We start from the raw sequence: 16,411 nt of genomic DNA, 5'->3' as shown, positions 1-16,411 counted from the left end.
TGAAACACTTTGCCTGGTAGACGGGAGACCAGGGCTAAGTGTTTCTAAGTGTAGCCAAGTCAAACCAGCTCACTAAAGTTTCAAAGTCGAATACTTACTTTTTGACCGTGTCTTTCAGGCCAGCAAGCTGTGGGTGGTTGGAGAAAAGTCCAGCGCTGTCATCACTGGTGAAACACGCGCACATTCATCCATGCACAAATGTTTGACAAGTTTATTCCAGCAGGTGAAACAATCACGGTCCGAGTGGCAACAGGCGCGCTCAAGTCATTTAGCATGTGCTTCCTGCTTTTGTCCACCAGGTGATGCCAAAGGACCTGCAGCAGGGAGTTTCCCCGGTGAAGATAAAGCTTAGCTCCAAGGTTTGAACTTACTGCAAATACAAATTGGATGAATCCAAGTACCTAACAGTTTGTTGTCCTAGGTGCAGGCCATCAGATGGAGTTGTGATCAACTTCCTGACTAAAATGCAGCCAGGTTTTGCATGCTACCAAAACCTGCTGCATGTTTTATTAAAAAAGGGCTCTCCCCCCCCCCCCTGATGCAGGTCTGTTCCAGTAAGAATCCTGTCTGGGACTTGATCACCATGACCCTCCACCTGCTGGGCAAAGAGACATTCTCCAAAAAGGTCCTCCAAGCTGCCGCTATTTTCAGTATAGAGACATGAAAATACTTAGAAAATTGACGCTTGATTGTTCCCCTCAATTGTGTGCAGGTGTCCGTCTTGTTGAGTCTCTGGCCTGCTGTTGGTCGTCTGAGGTTCGCATACTAACTGCTTCAGCGCAACTCTACAGTTAAAAATGGAGTTCCTTTTCATTTCAGAGTGCAGGTCCAAAGATGGAAGACTGCCACAGTTTGACTTTAGCCACGAGTGCTTCTACTCCATTGGCAGGTAAACTAGCTCCCGAAAGCATTTTCTCAACTGATTGCAGTCACTTTGAGTCATGTGAGATGGAGAGTAACAATCAAATACTTGTGTCCATGGAAGTGACTAAAGGCAACTCTCACCTCAAGACTTCAAACAGCTTTTGTAAACCTAAGTCCCACTGTTGTAACCACCAAGCATGAAAGACATCAAATAAGTGAAGCATATTTGCTCATAAAACACAAAGACTTGCATTCCACTTGAACAATTTATTGGACAGAAATCCAATTTGAAAACATTTGAGCAGTCAATGTTTGCGTGGAACTAATTTAGTTGCACACAAATATTAACGATAGGCTGTGCAGCTAAAGTCCTTGACAAGCTCAGTTGTGATGTCACTTGTAATGACAAAATTGCCACCAGGGAAAGGTGAGCACATGCAAACAGCTGAATTCTCTGACTGGGACAAAAACTAAGTGCCAGGTATTGCACATCATCATCATCACACTTCTGGACATGGTTTTCAATGACAGTGAGGCAAACCAAGTTACGTAAATATTATTAAAATGTATATTCATGACTAACTTGGTTTGCATCAGTGTCATTGAAAACACTTCCAGAAGTGTGTGATTATGACGTTGTGCAGTACCTGGCATTTAGTTTTTGTCCCAGTGAGACATATCAGCTGGTTGGATGTGCTCACCTTCCCCCTGGTGGCACTTGTGTGCCATTAGAAGTGACAGGAGAGGTGGGTGAACTCACGGCCACCTTGTGCTGCAATGAGACATGGTACATCAGCTCCTCAAACGGAACACTGCATACTCACATCACATGTCCAATAGCAGGTCCCACGAAGCGGTTGGCTGGCTGCACCGTTGGGCCCCAAACCTCTCCTATGCTGTCAAGCAGGAAAAAAAAAAAAAGTCAGTGTGCCCTCTATTGGGCACAGGTTGTACTGCACCCATTGCAGTAAGCGCCTCTGTGGCTCTAAAACCGTTTACCCAGAAAAGACGTCAAAATCAACCACCTCTGTCAAACAGTTCAGTTAGCTCCGCCTCGACTAACTGAAGGGTGAAAGTTTGTAATCTCGATGTTTTCGAGTGTTAAAAAAGCTTGACTCATGGTCAAATGACAAAAAATAAACTTGATATTATATTACATTTTTATTATAATTTATCTTTCACAACCATTTAGCACCGATTAAAACTACATTTAGAATATTTAGTCTCCTTCGACCATGCTGGTTGGTGGTCCTAATATTTTGACCCTCCCTCGTCACCAGGAGCGGTAATGCTACATAGAAGGGAAAAAGAAGGCCTACATAGAGAGCAAGTAGTACCTTTGGAGAACATTTGACGGTAACACGTCCAGGTAGACGACCACGTTAGCTTTTGCGTGGAAAACATACAAAACAACGTTGAAGTCAAAGGTTTTCGTTGATTCACAAATGATTGACAGCTGAGTGCCACCTGTGGGCGCGCTGGTTAACAACAAGCCACCTTTGTTATTGTTTTAGAATAGCTAGCGAGCTTCAAGTGACGTAACGACTAATAACAAAATCGAAAAGCTCGTAATTATGCCCCTAAATTGTGTACATACACGTATTGACAGATAAACGGTAACTAGAAAGCTTGAAAATGTTTACATTACCTGCTCAGGTCACCCAAAGACCTGGCTCAGTGAACCGGAAGTAGTACGGTACCCGAGAAAGCTCATTTCAAATGGACGCGTTTGACACCACCGTCGTGTATGTAAGAGTCGGGAAAATACGTCCAGCGCATTTGTTCAACATTTCAACCAGAAGAGGATGCTGCTGTCTCACTCATGAAGCAAAAGGGACAACGGCGGACGGGCCAATGCTTTGTCTGAACACAAAAACCAAGAGAAGAACAAAAAAAAGCAAGAGTTGATTTGTTAGCTTTACACAAACAAAACCCTAAAGAAAGGTTTCTTGAGCAAATAACCAATAGTTAGGGTACCATAAATTGGGAATTGATTTTTGATACTCTTTAATGCTGCATCCACGTTGATATTTACATTTTGGTTTTAACAGTTTACATAGAGAGCCCCCCCATTTTCTCTTTCTTCTGCAGATGAGGATGTCCCTCAAAAGTATTTATGAGAGCCTTTCTAGAACTTGACTGCAGTTTGAAATATTTTTGTTCCATTTCAATAAGAGTGGCCAAGAAAGGGACTTCTTGAACCTTGTTTCCGTCATGCCAGCACAGTTGGGGTGTCATGTAAACTGGTCATTTCGTAAGACAAAAAACAAATTCAACCAAATAAAGCGTTGACTCCTGATGTTAATGTCCACTTAACATGCAAAAGTTTGCTTAAGAGACAATCCTGCAATTTGTGTGTGTGTGTGCATCCGAAATGTCTGTATAAATGAGTGCGTCAGCCAAAGGTAATATAAAGACAGTTGCGAGGCATAAAGAGAAGGCCAAAGAAACTAGTGAAAAAAGCAGAGCGAGGGAATGAGGACGAGTCCAGAAGGAGCGAAAGAGAGAGAGAGCAAGACAACGTGGCAACAACTTGTGCCTCATAGGAGAGAAGAGGACTGTGGGTTCACATGAGCATGAGTGCCCTGTGTCTAAAATATTATGAAATGCTCTTCCATACTGTTTGGACTCAAGCATCAGATGTACTGTAATCATCAGCATCAAGCAAGATTAGTATCAATGTCGAATATCGGACAAAGTTGTTCTCCAGACTATTGGCAAAAATCATCAGTTTAATGAGAGCAAACATGCACAAGCCTCTAACAGACTTTATCAGAAAAATCACATTGTCCCATTTAGATGGAACTTCCTGTTTAGTTAAAAATAAAAATGAGATCTGCAGTGGTCTGGTGACCGGGCCAGGGCGTACACCGCCTCTCACCTTATGTCAACTGGCATGGACTCCAGCTCAAAGATAACACGTTGCAGAAAATGGATGTTGAACGTGCAGCTGATTTCCAATATTGCCTGTAGGGATAAAACACCCAATTAAATTTGGACAAAATGGGAAAAAGGAAATTCTTTGCAAATGGCTATTTTATGAACGAGCATATACAAAATAAATGTGGTTCCATCATTCAAAGCTTTGCTGTCTTCTTGCGTGCATGTCCATTTTTTAGTAGTCGTAAAATGGGGCGAATTTGTGACGACTGGATGTTACAATGGCCTCCCTCGTCTCCTTGGTGTCATGTCTGAAAGAACTTTCGAAAGAAACATCGGCTTGCTGCAGAGCAGATGGCAGGTAATTGAGGGCTTCACCTCTCTTTGGCAATTGCAGACTTTATTGCAGCCGAAATGGGGGGAATTCGCTCAACGGGCAATCGCAGGACACGTGCCTGTAAAGACAAGCTAGTTGGAGAGCCACTGTCGGAAATTACAGGTGTCAAGATGATGACTTTCACCCTTGTACACTGTGCACCTGCATGCTTGTATTTGTTTGGGATTTGAAAATGAGTCTATGCCAACTGTAAGATGCTAATTGCATCCAGCCAATCAGGAAATTAGCAAGGGGGGATTTGACCAAAGTGAAGGAAGGGTGGGAACACAGTGATGTAGACAAATAGAGCAGGAGGAGTTTAAAAGGGCCATTTTTTCCCTTTCTCCTTTTCTCTTAGCAGTGAAAGTTAGGGGGGGAGATGACCCCACCTCCTTTACTCTTCACCTTCAGGGCGTTACCTCAACACACCCAGGATGGCACGGAGCTCATCTCTCTCCCCCTTCCGACCACCAGGGGTGCAGGACCTCGACTCAAAACAAGCCTTTGGCTACGGAGATTCCACATGAGCTTCATTCCTTTCCTCATTTGAGTCTTCCCTCTGTTGGCGACAAGTTTCAGCGGCTTGGGGGGGAGGGGAGACTTTAAGATGTCTGTGGTGAATGAATCATGGAGGCCTGCACAGGGGGGAGATCCTAAAAAAAAAATCACATCTGGCGAAAGAGGGGGAGAAGATAGGTAAGGGTGCAGCAAAGCAATGATATTGTCACCTTATCAGAGACCTCGATTCGAAATAAATCATTTCATGAAGCTGATGCAAAAAAGCAAAGGGGAGAACATTTCAGAGCCTTGCAGGGTGCAGCTAAGCAATGATATTGTCACCTTATCAAAGACCTCGATTCGAAATAAATCATTTCATGAAGCTGATGCAAAAAAGCAAAGGGGAGAACATTTCAGAGCCTTGCAGAAGCAAATGGAGAAGGCAGTAAATTAAGCAGAAGATGCCCCTCCCTAAACAATGTTGGAGCTTCACATAGTAGGCGGGCAGAAGCGAATAAACGCCAGCGCTACACTCGCTTTGGCTGCTGTCGGCCTTGCGTTGAAGTTTTTCTCCTTGCTTTTCGAAAGCGGTTCGAGCCACTAGAAAAGAAGGACCCAGCCACGTCATCTGCTGCTCTTTGAGGAGCAAAATGGTCCATATTCTAGCATAGCTTTATCTGACTCGGCCTTAGATCTAATCAAAAAAGGAAAAAGAATGTGGACCTTATTGTCGGAGCATCATCATCAGGTCATCAGAAATGAGTTCAAAGGGAAGGTGTTAGGAAAACCGGTTGCACATTTTGGACTGTGCTAAGTTATATATTTTGGTCTCTTGCATAACAGTATTCTTAAAGCACAAATATCTGCTGATACTATTCCTTCAAACATATCTGACATGAAGCAAAAAATATGTAAAAATTGAAATGATTTGGTGACATTGCATGACATCACTTGACAGCACGAGTTAGCATCTGTGGCAGAGGAACTAGGTTGAGGACTTTCATTTCAACAAAAGTAGTGCTTGGTCACCATTTGTGGCAGCTTTGCTGCCCGTGAATGATGCAGAACTGAATGGAGGAGTTTGGAAAGACAAAACTCTATGTACGTGTATACGTTTGAAGTAAAAAGCCTCGACCGATTGTGCACAGTGTGACACGGGTTACAAAAATATGGCAACATGGTGTCGTTCCACACAGACACACGCTCACCTGAGGGTGCGAGGGTGCATCCACCAAGGTGTGAAACATTCTGCCAAGGTGAGGCATTCTGCCAAGGTGAGGCATCAATGCTTGATGCTGAGGGCCAAAAAGTAACATTTAGAGAGAGCATTTTCACATTTTCACTTCCAAGTTGGCAAATCACAGTTTGTCAAAGAGGGTTGCGCAACCTTTATGGGCCGAGGCTCATTTGAACTTCTGGAAAATCTCAAGGCACCCCATAATACAGATTAATAAGAGGTTCAGGGAAAGCAGACATGTTCTCCTCGGTCCCCTCCTCCACATCCAAAGCTCACGGTGGACACGTGGAAGAATTTTCTGGTCATCATGAAGTTCAGCTTGGAAAAAAGAAAGGGAGAGCAAGGAAGAGAAGAGAAGAGGTGGGAAAGAACTGAAAATGCCATTGCTAAGACTCCTCCCCTGCATCATGAGTGGCTGCTGGAGATCATCTGGTCAACAAAGCAAAGGAGGTGGGAAAAGTGGAGACTGTAAAAAAATGGAGATGTGGCAGGATATAATAATAGCATCTAGGAAATAAAAAGAGAAAGGAAGGGAAGAATTCAAGTGAGACTTCAATGAAAGGCTTCTAAATGATCACTGCTTTGAAGAAGTTCAACCGTATTAGCACGAGGGCTCATCTCGGAGACTGCGACATGTCCATACCTGCTCCACTGTTTAAAAAAGGAATGACTAAAAGTCAATGAGTAAGACCCCCAATGCCTTTTACACGCCTCCATTCAACTTACAATCAAAGCAGAACTTCTTCATTCTTTACTTTGCACAATACGCACTGACAAACTAAAAAAAAAAAATGGCATCGTGAGACTTCATTATTTTAAAATCCTAATAAATAAGAAACTGAATGGATGGACCCTTGCAGAAAACAAAATGGCTGCCTCGCTCCTCTACCAGCAGCAGTGGCCTCCACTACTTTTTTTTTTTTTTTTTTCCATCTCCATCAATGAATTTGACAAGGAGGGAGAACTGCAAGGAGACTCAGAGCACGCTAGCGGCGATGACATCGAAAGGGGCATCTTGGAAAAATCGAGAAGCAAGATAGGCCTCGAATGCAAGAAGAAGTAGAAGAAGGAGGACGGCAGAGAGCAGATTCTAACCAGATGCAAAACGTTCACAGTGGATGTCAGCCAACAGGCATGTGCTCATGCTTTAACTATGTAATGGGCCGCCTGCTCTACCCTTAAAGCGCCCTCCTCCTCCATGAACTCCCCCCTCCCCTCTATTTACTTAAACCAGCTTCTCTGTATATCTCGTCTACAGGTTTTGTTTTCTTACACTTCCTCAAATTGTGCTTATCCCATCTCCATCTTTCGGACCTCATCATCGCCTTCCACTTTGCTCACGCTCCAAAATCACCCGCAGACGTTCGCCAAACTAGATAGCTTATGATGAGCGTCTGGTGTATCTTTTCACTCTATTCTTGTTGATACATTTGAATATGCCAGTCAGCAGCCCATAGGCTGCCTTTGAGGAGATGACTTGCAATGATGGTGATTTTCCATCGAGCGCTCGTCAAGCGCAAGCTAGACAGGGAGAGAAAATCCAAAAGAGAAGGAGGAGCTATCCTGAAGAGAAAGAAGGGGGGAGAAAAAAAAACATCTGCAATTCTCAAATGGAATTTCTTCCATCATTGTCCAACTCTCTGCAATGTGTGCTAGGGGCCTCGACGACGCAGGGAAAAAAAACACAAAAAAAAGCTTTTGAATGAGGATACTTGACCCTAAATTGAAACATTTCAAAAGGCATGGGCATTGTTAAAATGCGGGCACACTTAGGTTGAGATCATTCAAATCTTGTTTGGGCCTTCCGATATAGTCCCGGTTGCTCGCAAGACACCCAAAAGCCAGGAAGTGTAAAGTATTTCCAGCTGAGATGCAAGTTCCCATGGTGGAGTGAGTTAGTTATTTAATGGCACCCACCCACACTAATTTACACTAGATCCTTTTTTTATGGCATCCCTGCGGTCTTTGGAAATTAATTAGCAAACAGCGTCTATTGGAAGCATAGTAGGGCATTTTTAACTCGGGCCTCGTAAGCTCTCCCACGTCATTCTCAGCACAAAATCAAGTTTGATATTTATGAATATAGCCCAGATTAGTGTTTGTAGTCTTATAAGGAGGAGCCACCAAGTAGCAATTATCCTAACAACTGCTTATCGGTGAAACACTTCCTTCTCAGCCCCACACACACACTACCAACTCGGAGGGTTCGCCCTGGATAGCAGTTGTACTGAGTTCTAAAAGCAAGGATCCAGACAGGCCGGGGAGAAAAGAACATCCATGAATAGCATATATTAGTTCATCATTCTTAATGTGTGTATCTAGAAGCCAAATTGAATTGAATGAGATTTAGGTCGCTATTCTTTTTTTTTTTTAATTAGATGCTGAGTTGGCAAAACTGTAAGCGAAGCAGTTTGAGTCGTGACATTTGAACAGAAAGGGACAATTGGACTTAAACTAAGCCAGTTAGCAATGGTGCCATCTATCAATTATAAATGACACCTTTCTGATGAGGCGACAGGCCGGGAGCCAAAAGATGAATGAAATAAACCGTTTGCTTTTTCCATCTCCAACAGGAGACGTCTACCTTCCATTGCTCTTCCTTCCACAGTACAAATGAAAGTCTCCTCCCACGGGCTAAGCGGGTGGAAAAAATGACACAGCGGCAGACTCAAATACTTGAGTAAAAGTGCTCACAGACACTCCGATCCAATGAAGGGGGGGGGGGGGAAATACTTTCAGTTGAATTTTCAGGTCGATGAGGAAGACAACGTAAAGACGTAATCTGGAGTTCAAAGTGGAAGTTGTTTGGTTCCAAACAACATGTGGAGATGTTCATTATATCATGAGTTAGCTTCATTTAATCTGATTAGGTAATATTAAAACTCTTTGAGAACTTTAGACGGTAAAACGAAATGAAATATGATTTCTTGGATGCATGAAAAAAAGTCTCAGTTTGGCCTACCAGAGTCCACCTTTTTTTTTTTCTTCTCTCCATCTGCAAAATCATTCAAGTGGTGAGGAGCTCTGGAGGAGTCGTTTGACTTCCTTGTTGTCACGCTCACTGTTGCCGCTCGCTCAAAATGGAGTCTCCCCTGGCAAAGAGAAATTATCAGGATTCAATTCTTAGTTTATTATAGTAAAATAGTACAATGGTTTTCTTTTCTTTCTTTTTTGGGAGGATAGGTGCATTTTTGGCCATAGTTGAACTCGCAACACGTCACAATATTTATTCCTCAGATGAATGGGGGGGGGGGGGGGTGTTCAAAGTACACGTTTGGTATGTGAAACTGAAGAGAAGGTGAAGAGTTTCCATCTTGGGCAAAGGCAAGCAAAGACTTTCCTCCCTTGTGAAAGCTGAGCTGGTCCACATTGATCACAGCAAATTCAAAGAGGTGGGGCTAACTGAGGGCTGGGAGGGGCCAGCTAATGTAATGCCTCTCATTTCTGTTTATGTTCATCTTTCAAGCTTTTCCCTTCCTGAACTTCAGGTCTAATTTCATTGGTGCTTCTGATATATCTGCTCCCTAAACCTTATTTTCACATTCTACAAATGAGCATAGATGGAGCACAATTCTTTTATCATCCGGGTCTCACAGTGCATTTTCCCCAGATGTGAAATGATATATGGCCATGTTCAACTTCTCCACCTCGAAGCAGCAAGAGAGAGGGAGAGAGAGAGAGAAAGCAAGAAACTCCAGACAGCTGAACTCACTTAGATGTGTTCCTCATGTGCGCGGGCAGTAATATGCGGAAAAGATTTCATCGCTCCCCTAACTTAGTTTAACCCTTCAGAAGCCCACGCCCTCGAATATATATGTATATATGAGAGAATCACTGATTGAATTCATGAGTTTGTAAGCATTTCCTCTTTGTGGCCACCAGTGAACTCTGAAAAGCAAGACGAAATGCCTTAACAGAAATTCTCTGGCTCTTTTTTTTTTTTTTTTCCCCTGCTGTCAAGACCACAGCGCAGCACTATCTAGCAATTACTTTGCCTGCCTTGGACTCCAGCAACATTGTATGGGGATATTTCTGTCGCGCTTATTATGCCTTTGCTGACCAGACTGTGAGTCATGTGGACACACAGGCAAGTCTAACCATGGGTTACTTCCAGCCAAGGGAGGTTCCTGCTTTCAATTCAAGATCCTGCCTTTGACTCTTCACTTTATTTCACATCATCTTCATGATACATTAAAAAAAAAAAAAAAGATAAATTGATTGACAGAGGTTTCACAAAATTAAAAAAATATCTTTATAAAAAGAAGAAGTCTGTAAACAAGGGCACAACTTTCGTATTGTTACTCTAAAATCGCTCTGCCAACATACATTGGAACTATACATTCACTCTCGCACCCTCGACAAAAATGACCCAGCAACACTTTAGTAATACCTCCTTCCCTTCATCCAACCATCCCTCCCTCTAGCCTGTAGATGTGGTGGTGACCCAATGCAGACGTAGAGGAAGAGAGAGAGGGGGAGAGAGAGAGAGAAAAAAAAAAAAGCAACGGTACTGTGCAAGGACAATCGGAAAGGGGAGAGGAACTGCATCAAAAAATGCATTTTGGTTCGCGCCACACAAATGTTGACTGGAGTGTTGGCGTCAAAGCACATAAATGAAAGGACAGGTCCCTTTTTACGAAAAAAAAACTTTTAGGACTGCTTGCACTAATTCCTAGCTGGGTCCGTCTGTACTATGAGACCTTTTTTTTTTTAATCAATAAAGATTGACAACAAACTAGCAAAAAAAAACAAAAACAAAAAAACATTTTTTGGTCCATCACAGGCCCTAATTCTCTTCCATATTTTAGTCACGTATGAAATGCATCCCCTACACAGTAGAAGTGAATCGCGCAGTTTCACTGCAGAGAGAGGGAGAGGGAAGAAAAATCGACCGAGAATACAAGACTGTAATTTGAAAACCTCACTTGAATGTCTGCTGCGCATGTGTGTGTGTCCGTGCGTGCGTGTCTGTGCGTGTGTGCGTGCGTGCAGCACCCTCTTTAATTAGCGCCTCCCGAGTCAGAGAGGGCAGTGTCTGAGACTTTATTCTGCACCCCTCGCTCGCCATTTTGCATCTCTCCTCTGTACTCCCCCCCTCCTCTCTGTGAGTCAATTCAGGACATTATACTATCCATTCACCAATACAGATAGTAGGGAGAAGTCATTTTTGGCGAAATATTTTAGAATGTACCTTAGCGAAAAGATACTGATGGTGTCTGCTTGACAGTTTGCAAACTCGGGTTCACTTGTGTGTGTGTGTGTGTGTGTGTGTGTGTGTGTGTGTGTGTGTGTGTGTGTGTGTGTGTGTGTGTGTGTGTGGATGTGACAATTAAATGAATCTTAATATGAAACAGAGACTTACATGCATGACACCCAAGGGTTCTTCTGCAACGATGGACTTTAAGCAAACAAGCTTTTTCACTCGGTGTTGTCTAGAAAATAGAATTTAAATTAAAAAAAGCATCCAGATGTTAATTAGAGGCAACAATTATGGAAGCCATTTTGTCACACAATTCTGCAACACTTCTCAAACATAAGTTAGGGCAGTGTGTTTGTTTTCAACCTATTCGGCCCTTTCGATTGGATAAAATTGTACAGGAAATTACAAACTTAGTGGAGATGGTCATTAGGATTAGTTTGTGGAAAAATGAAAATAATTGAAACATAATTGAACATAGAAGGCTTCTGCCGGACAGGGACAATATGTTTGACTTGTGCATGAGAGCATTTCATGAGTGTAGATGTGAGAGGGCATCCACAATCCTAGCATTGGTGTGAGCGTGAGGAGTTCTAGTCTGATGATGTGGAGCTTCGCTGACATCTTTTCTCTCCAGCGTCTGGTTCAGTTTTTTTTTTTTTTTCTTCCTCTTTTTTTCTTTCCCCTTCCCGAGCTGCTTCAAGCAAACATGAGAATGTAACTCGGCACTGAGTGGGAGCTTGGCCATCTTTAAAACACATTTCATCTCGCTCGCCCCTCCTCCTGCATCTGACTGAGGGAAGTGAATTTTGAGGTGAATTTGGGAGTGTTCACTGGTTGGATGTGGGGTGGGGGGCACTTTTGACTCATGATACAATTTATTGATCAGAATCAAGTAGTTATCAATGTATTTACTCATTTGGTGCTTTCTGTCCGCATGTATAGAACCTGTTCTGCATATGATGACAGACAGTATGGCTGTTCTGAGTGGATGACATGTCTGGTCATGCTGGAGAGAGAGAGAGAGAGAGAGAGAGAGAGAGAGAGAGAGAGAGAGAGACTATAATGCTTTTATTTGACGTGCATTCCACCAAACTAATGGGCTTTTGCTTGTGCATAAAACACATGCGCCACATATGCGGAAAGGAAGACCAAAAGAATCCAAATCAACTTGACAAGTTAGTGTCCGATTCAAGAGCGTTTAGTCCTTCCTGAAATAGGGCTTCGCTTTCTCGATCCAAACGCCATCGCACAGTTTACGCAGAAACGCAAAACGTGCGCAAAGTCGACCGTGCGCTCTGGCCGCGCAAAGGAGAGGGAGAAACGTGAGCCTCCCTCCGCCTTTTAAACCTCCACGCTGTCCACGTCCTCAAAAAGAATGGATCTAATTAAATCGATGCACTCGTCATCACGGGCTGGACTTTTTTTTCTTTCTTTTTTTTTTTTTTTCGCTAAACGGGCTCTGGTGGCGGTGGAGAGGAGGCTGGGAGATGCAGGACCACATGACTAGGCAAGGGAGAGAGGGATGGGAGTCAGATTGGGTTTCTCGTCTCTCATTGGCCGGTGGGCTGACTTTTGACACGCAGACCCGGGACCCTCCTGCCGTATAAATAGGCCTGATAGGACTTTATTATTCTAGCATCACGGCTGCAGGCTTCTGCTCAGTTTGGAGTTACTCGCGTCACCTCAATTGTATGCCTGCTTGAAGGTGGTTTAAAAAAGAGGGGCACAGCAGCACAAGGAGTCTGCATGTCTGTTTAGACATGCTCAGCTTTGTGGATACCCGGATTCTGTTGCTGCTTGCAGTAACTTCATACCTAGCAACATGTCAATGTAAGTTTTACCATATCTGCTCTTTTCTCTCCTGGATATTTCCACCCTACGCTGCTTGAGGATCTTTTGGGGCTTTGGGTTTGGACCTTACGTCAACGTCAAGACAGACAGCTCAGATCGCTGCTGCTTTTAAAAACTCAACGGAATGAGTTCAAACAGAGGAATCTTTGGGGCACGTTTTTTTTTTCTTTTTCCAAGGATTCAATAATTATCATAGGAGTAGTTTCACTCCTGAGAAAAGTCTTTTGAACGAGACGTCGAAAGTAGTCGTATAAGATTTTCGTTCGATTAGATCTATTTCATGTTCTTTTTCTAAAGTTGAGGGGGAGAAAAGATTTGGGGCGTTGTACTTAAGTGTTCCATGCAGGCACCCAGGGATGAAGCTTAATTGTAGGAAAAATGCAAGGGCGCCTCCCGGTGGCTAGTATGGTGAACTACACATTGATCCCAATTTGGTGAAGACTAACTTGAGAGCAGTTAATGAAACGTAGGAATTCCACTGAGCAGTATCACATCATACATATTTTTTTAGAATTAATTTATCACGTCATATCTTTATCCTACATTTGCCTAGTTAAAACTACAAAGTTTCAATCTCAATGTATTTTCTGAACAATGTGCATGATTTGTGCTTTGTAAATTTTCAACATTTCAATACCTGAAAAGGTTGAGATGAACTTTTGTCTTATCACTCGGTGTGAGCGTCTGCGTCACCTTGTGGCCAAGTTTGGACACGCCACTCTGGAGTTCACGGGGAGTTCTAGCTGGTCCTCGTTCGCAGATGCTTCTGTTGTCCCTTTTTGTGCCAATGCGCAATGTAGCACTGTGAGATGACAAAAGTAGTCATTCGATAAGCAAAGCGAACATTTAGACCACTTTGAAAAGTCAATTCAGCCTGGCTGAGCTACACATTTGATGAACAAACCAAAGAAAAAAAAAAAAAAAGCATATCATGCGACAATCAATTGAAGTTACAACCGCTGTCGTTTTTAACTCGAAACTCGTCCCAAAGGCATATCGGTCCGGGCCTGTTTGCCATTACTGACTTGATCCCACCCAGCCTGGAATGCTTTGATTGACATTGTTGTTGAAAAGACATTTCAAGCGAGCCGTGACCCATGTCCGCTTCAACGACAAGCGACAACACGTAGCATACAAAGCGACATTGTCATGGGATATGATGCGATGACGGTTTTCTTTTGCAGGTGTTTTATTTTTTTGCTTCTATTCTAACGGTGTATTCTCTTTTCTCTCCCAACCCTCCTCCTCTCCCTCTGCCTCCGCTTGATCTGTCATCTGTCCAACCCAGCAGTCTTGGTTAGTACACGCATGCATGCAAACACGTACACGACATGATGTTAGCATAGTGTTACCTTGTCTTTTGCGGGCCTTCCAAAAAACACACGCACGACGTAAAGGTCCTGTGCAATTTGAGCAATCTCGGATTTTTTTTCAATCGTGCCCCACTGACGAAGCCAATCGCCCGGCCCGTCCTCGGGTCGGCGAGGGTCCGAATGTCTGAAGACGGTGTGGAGGAAAGCTTAAAGCGGCAGGCACCCTCAGGGGTCTGCGTGGCACAAAGGGTCCTTTCTTTCTAAGGGGCTGAAGCGAGGGGCCTTCCTCTGCCTCCTCATCACTACTTTGGCCATTGTACGGATCACGTCTGATCTGAGACTGACATGACAGCTCTGTCACAACAATGAGCATTTTCCATTCCAATCGACAGATTTCTTCATTTCGATTTGGCCGTCTCAAAGCACTTTTATACGGACAACGTGATCTCAGTGCTGAGTTTGCTCAGTCCGCTGTTGCTCAGTTGCACTGGTGCTTTACCCAAATGAGACTTGGAGGCCTCGGCCTCAACCTCACGCTTTTGCAAGCAAGCAAAGCAGAGAGGATGAGGCTTTCTAAATTGTCATCAACTTAGTGAAAGATGAAACTTACATGTATGTTTCTTCTTTTCCATCTAGGGTGTGAAGGTGAGCACATGATGTTTGTCTTTTGTGTGCTTTAACAGCTCACAGCATGGCAAATCAGAGCATTAGTTTCAGCATAGCGCTACGCAAAGGGCAACCTTAGTCATGTCCCGTCACTGAGAATGTGTCCTAATGTGCTTGTCCTGCGTCTGTGAGGTCAAGTTTGTTTACATTTGCTCTGCTTCAAGTGCTTTATTCAGAGAAGAAAAAGTTGGCCGCTTAGAAGCAGTTCACTCACCAGACATCTGGTCTGTGTTTTACGCTGACGAGCTTTTTTTTCCTGCTGCAGGGCCCCCGAGGAGACAAAGGACCTCGAGGTGACAGGGTAAGCTGAAACGGAAAATGGATTGTTTTTTAAACATTGTTTCATGGAAACTTGTTGTGGCTTTATTTGGGTTGATGGGTTTTTTTTTTTGTTTAATGAGGAACATAGACATTTGTTGACATGGTTTGACCTCTTAACCTTGTTAGGCCACATCCCATTTTGCATGACCTCATGTCAACATAGTCGATATTTTACTGTTTTGTAACAATTTACTTAGTTCAGCAAAGAACCATGGAATTTTGAGCAGTATTTTAGAAGATTTTTTTTTTCATGTAGCTTTAATGGAAAGAGTAAGAATAAGACCACAAGAAAGCTTGACATCTCATTCCAAGGCCGCACGTGTGTTTTGTAGGGTCCCCAGGGACCTGATGGAAAAGATGGACTCCCCGGACTCCCTGGCCCCATTGGCCCCGCTGGCCCTCCTGGACTTGGTGGAGTAAGTTCCTTTGAACTATTTGTAATAAGTCAAACAACCCACAAAGCCTTCAGTGACACTGTATTGATGTACTTTGGCCTGCACCTAAATAGTGTATTGATGTGACCCATTAGTGAATCTGATGACATCACTTACTCTTAAATTAGCATGAATTTGGTTTGCAAGCGACTGGATATCCATTTTTCTCAAGCAGTTCTCCAAATCATTCTTGTGCATTATTTGTGGGTGACTCTGTTTTTTGTCTTTTGCAGAACTTTGCTGCTCAGTATTCTAAGCCTCCCGATCCAGTCTCACCCCCGGTGAGAGCCCGTGCCACTTTTCAGCAACACGCCATTGGGCAAAACCTGCATGAATTTTGTTGAAGTACCAATACATGACATCATTTCTCCCCCCTTTTAGGGCCCACCAGGCAACAGAGGCCCTCCCGGACTCCCTGGAGCCTCTGTACGTTTAAATTTGGACTCAAATCATAATTTGGTGTCCCTCCCACTGGCCTGATTCTAACTGATGGCCGCACTTCTTATGTGTCTTAACAGGGACCTCAGGGAAACACCGGACACCAAGGCGAGCCCGGCGAGCCCGGACAGACTGTAAGTTCATCCCTCTCTCAAAATTTGAGGACTGCTCTTATCATGAACACTCTCATTTTATGTCTCAGGGTGCCGTTGGTCCCCGTGGCCCCACCGGACCTCCTGGCAAAGCTGGAGAAGACGTAAGTAAACAATGGTCTCAACACGATGGGAAGTTCTTTTTTTTTTCTGCTGTTCTCTCGGGATTTCAATTGAGCCA

At 43.6% G+C, this 16,411-nt stretch overlaps 3 protein-coding genes across 3 annotated transcripts in view; 2 read left to right on the top strand and 1 right to left on the bottom strand.

Annotated features, from left to right (window-relative positions):
* LOC147040845 (putative acyl-CoA dehydrogenase 6) overlaps positions 1-2,203 on the top strand; it is a 15,416-nt gene extending 13,213 nt beyond the window's left edge. The window contains exons 12-15 of the mRNA XM_085901321.1: positions 545-625; positions 713-756; positions 820-889; positions 2,145-2,203. The gene's annotated coding sequence lies outside the window, so the exon portion shown is untranslated. The remainder of the gene's footprint in view (positions 1-544; positions 626-712; positions 757-819; positions 890-2,144) is intronic.
* The window catches only part of LOC147040844 (uncharacterized), a 17,364-nt gene that overhangs the window by 456 nt on the left and 497 nt on the right, over positions 1-16,411 (bottom strand). Inside the window, exons 2-12 of the mRNA XM_085901328.1 lie at positions 15,100-15,191; positions 13,544-13,708; positions 11,218-11,287; positions 8,818-8,947; positions 5,827-5,913; positions 4,550-4,791; positions 4,123-4,199; positions 3,746-3,831; positions 2,513-2,727; positions 1,689-1,760; positions 99-164 (exon numbers count right to left, since the gene is read on the bottom strand). Coding sequence (XP_085757454.1) covers positions 3,747-3,831; positions 4,123-4,199; positions 4,550-4,791; positions 5,827-5,913; positions 8,818-8,947; positions 11,218-11,223 — 627 coding nt within the window. The 5' untranslated portion in view covers positions 11,224-11,287; positions 13,544-13,708; positions 15,100-15,191 and the 3' untranslated portion in view covers positions 99-164; positions 1,689-1,760; positions 2,513-2,727; position 3,746. The remainder of the gene's footprint in view (positions 1-98; positions 165-1,688; positions 1,761-2,512; positions 2,728-3,745; positions 3,832-4,122; positions 4,200-4,549; positions 4,792-5,826; positions 5,914-8,817; positions 8,948-11,217; positions 11,288-13,543; positions 13,709-15,099; positions 15,192-16,411) is intronic.
* Positions 12,686-16,411, top strand: part of col1a2 (collagen, type I, alpha 2) — a 13,159-nt gene continuing 9,433 nt past the window's right edge. Inside the window, exons 1-8 of the mRNA XM_085901336.1 lie at positions 12,686-12,885; positions 14,925-14,929; positions 15,151-15,186; positions 15,539-15,622; positions 15,874-15,921; positions 16,022-16,066; positions 16,159-16,212; positions 16,281-16,334. Coding sequence (XP_085757462.1) covers positions 12,816-12,885; positions 14,925-14,929; positions 15,151-15,186; positions 15,539-15,622; positions 15,874-15,921; positions 16,022-16,066; positions 16,159-16,212; positions 16,281-16,334 — 396 coding nt within the window. The 5' untranslated portion in view covers positions 12,686-12,815. The remainder of the gene's footprint in view (positions 12,886-14,924; positions 14,930-15,150; positions 15,187-15,538; positions 15,623-15,873; positions 15,922-16,021; positions 16,067-16,158; positions 16,213-16,280; positions 16,335-16,411) is intronic.

The sequence above is a fragment of the Syngnathus leptorhynchus genome, chromosome 20 (assembly GCF_054491065.1).
Source record: "Syngnathus leptorhynchus isolate UIUO chromosome 20, UIUO_Slep, whole genome shotgun sequence".
NCBI classification, from domain to species: domain Eukaryota; kingdom Metazoa; phylum Chordata; class Actinopteri; order Syngnathiformes; family Syngnathidae; genus Syngnathus; species Syngnathus leptorhynchus.
This window is presented reverse-complemented; position numbering and strand designations above follow the sequence as displayed.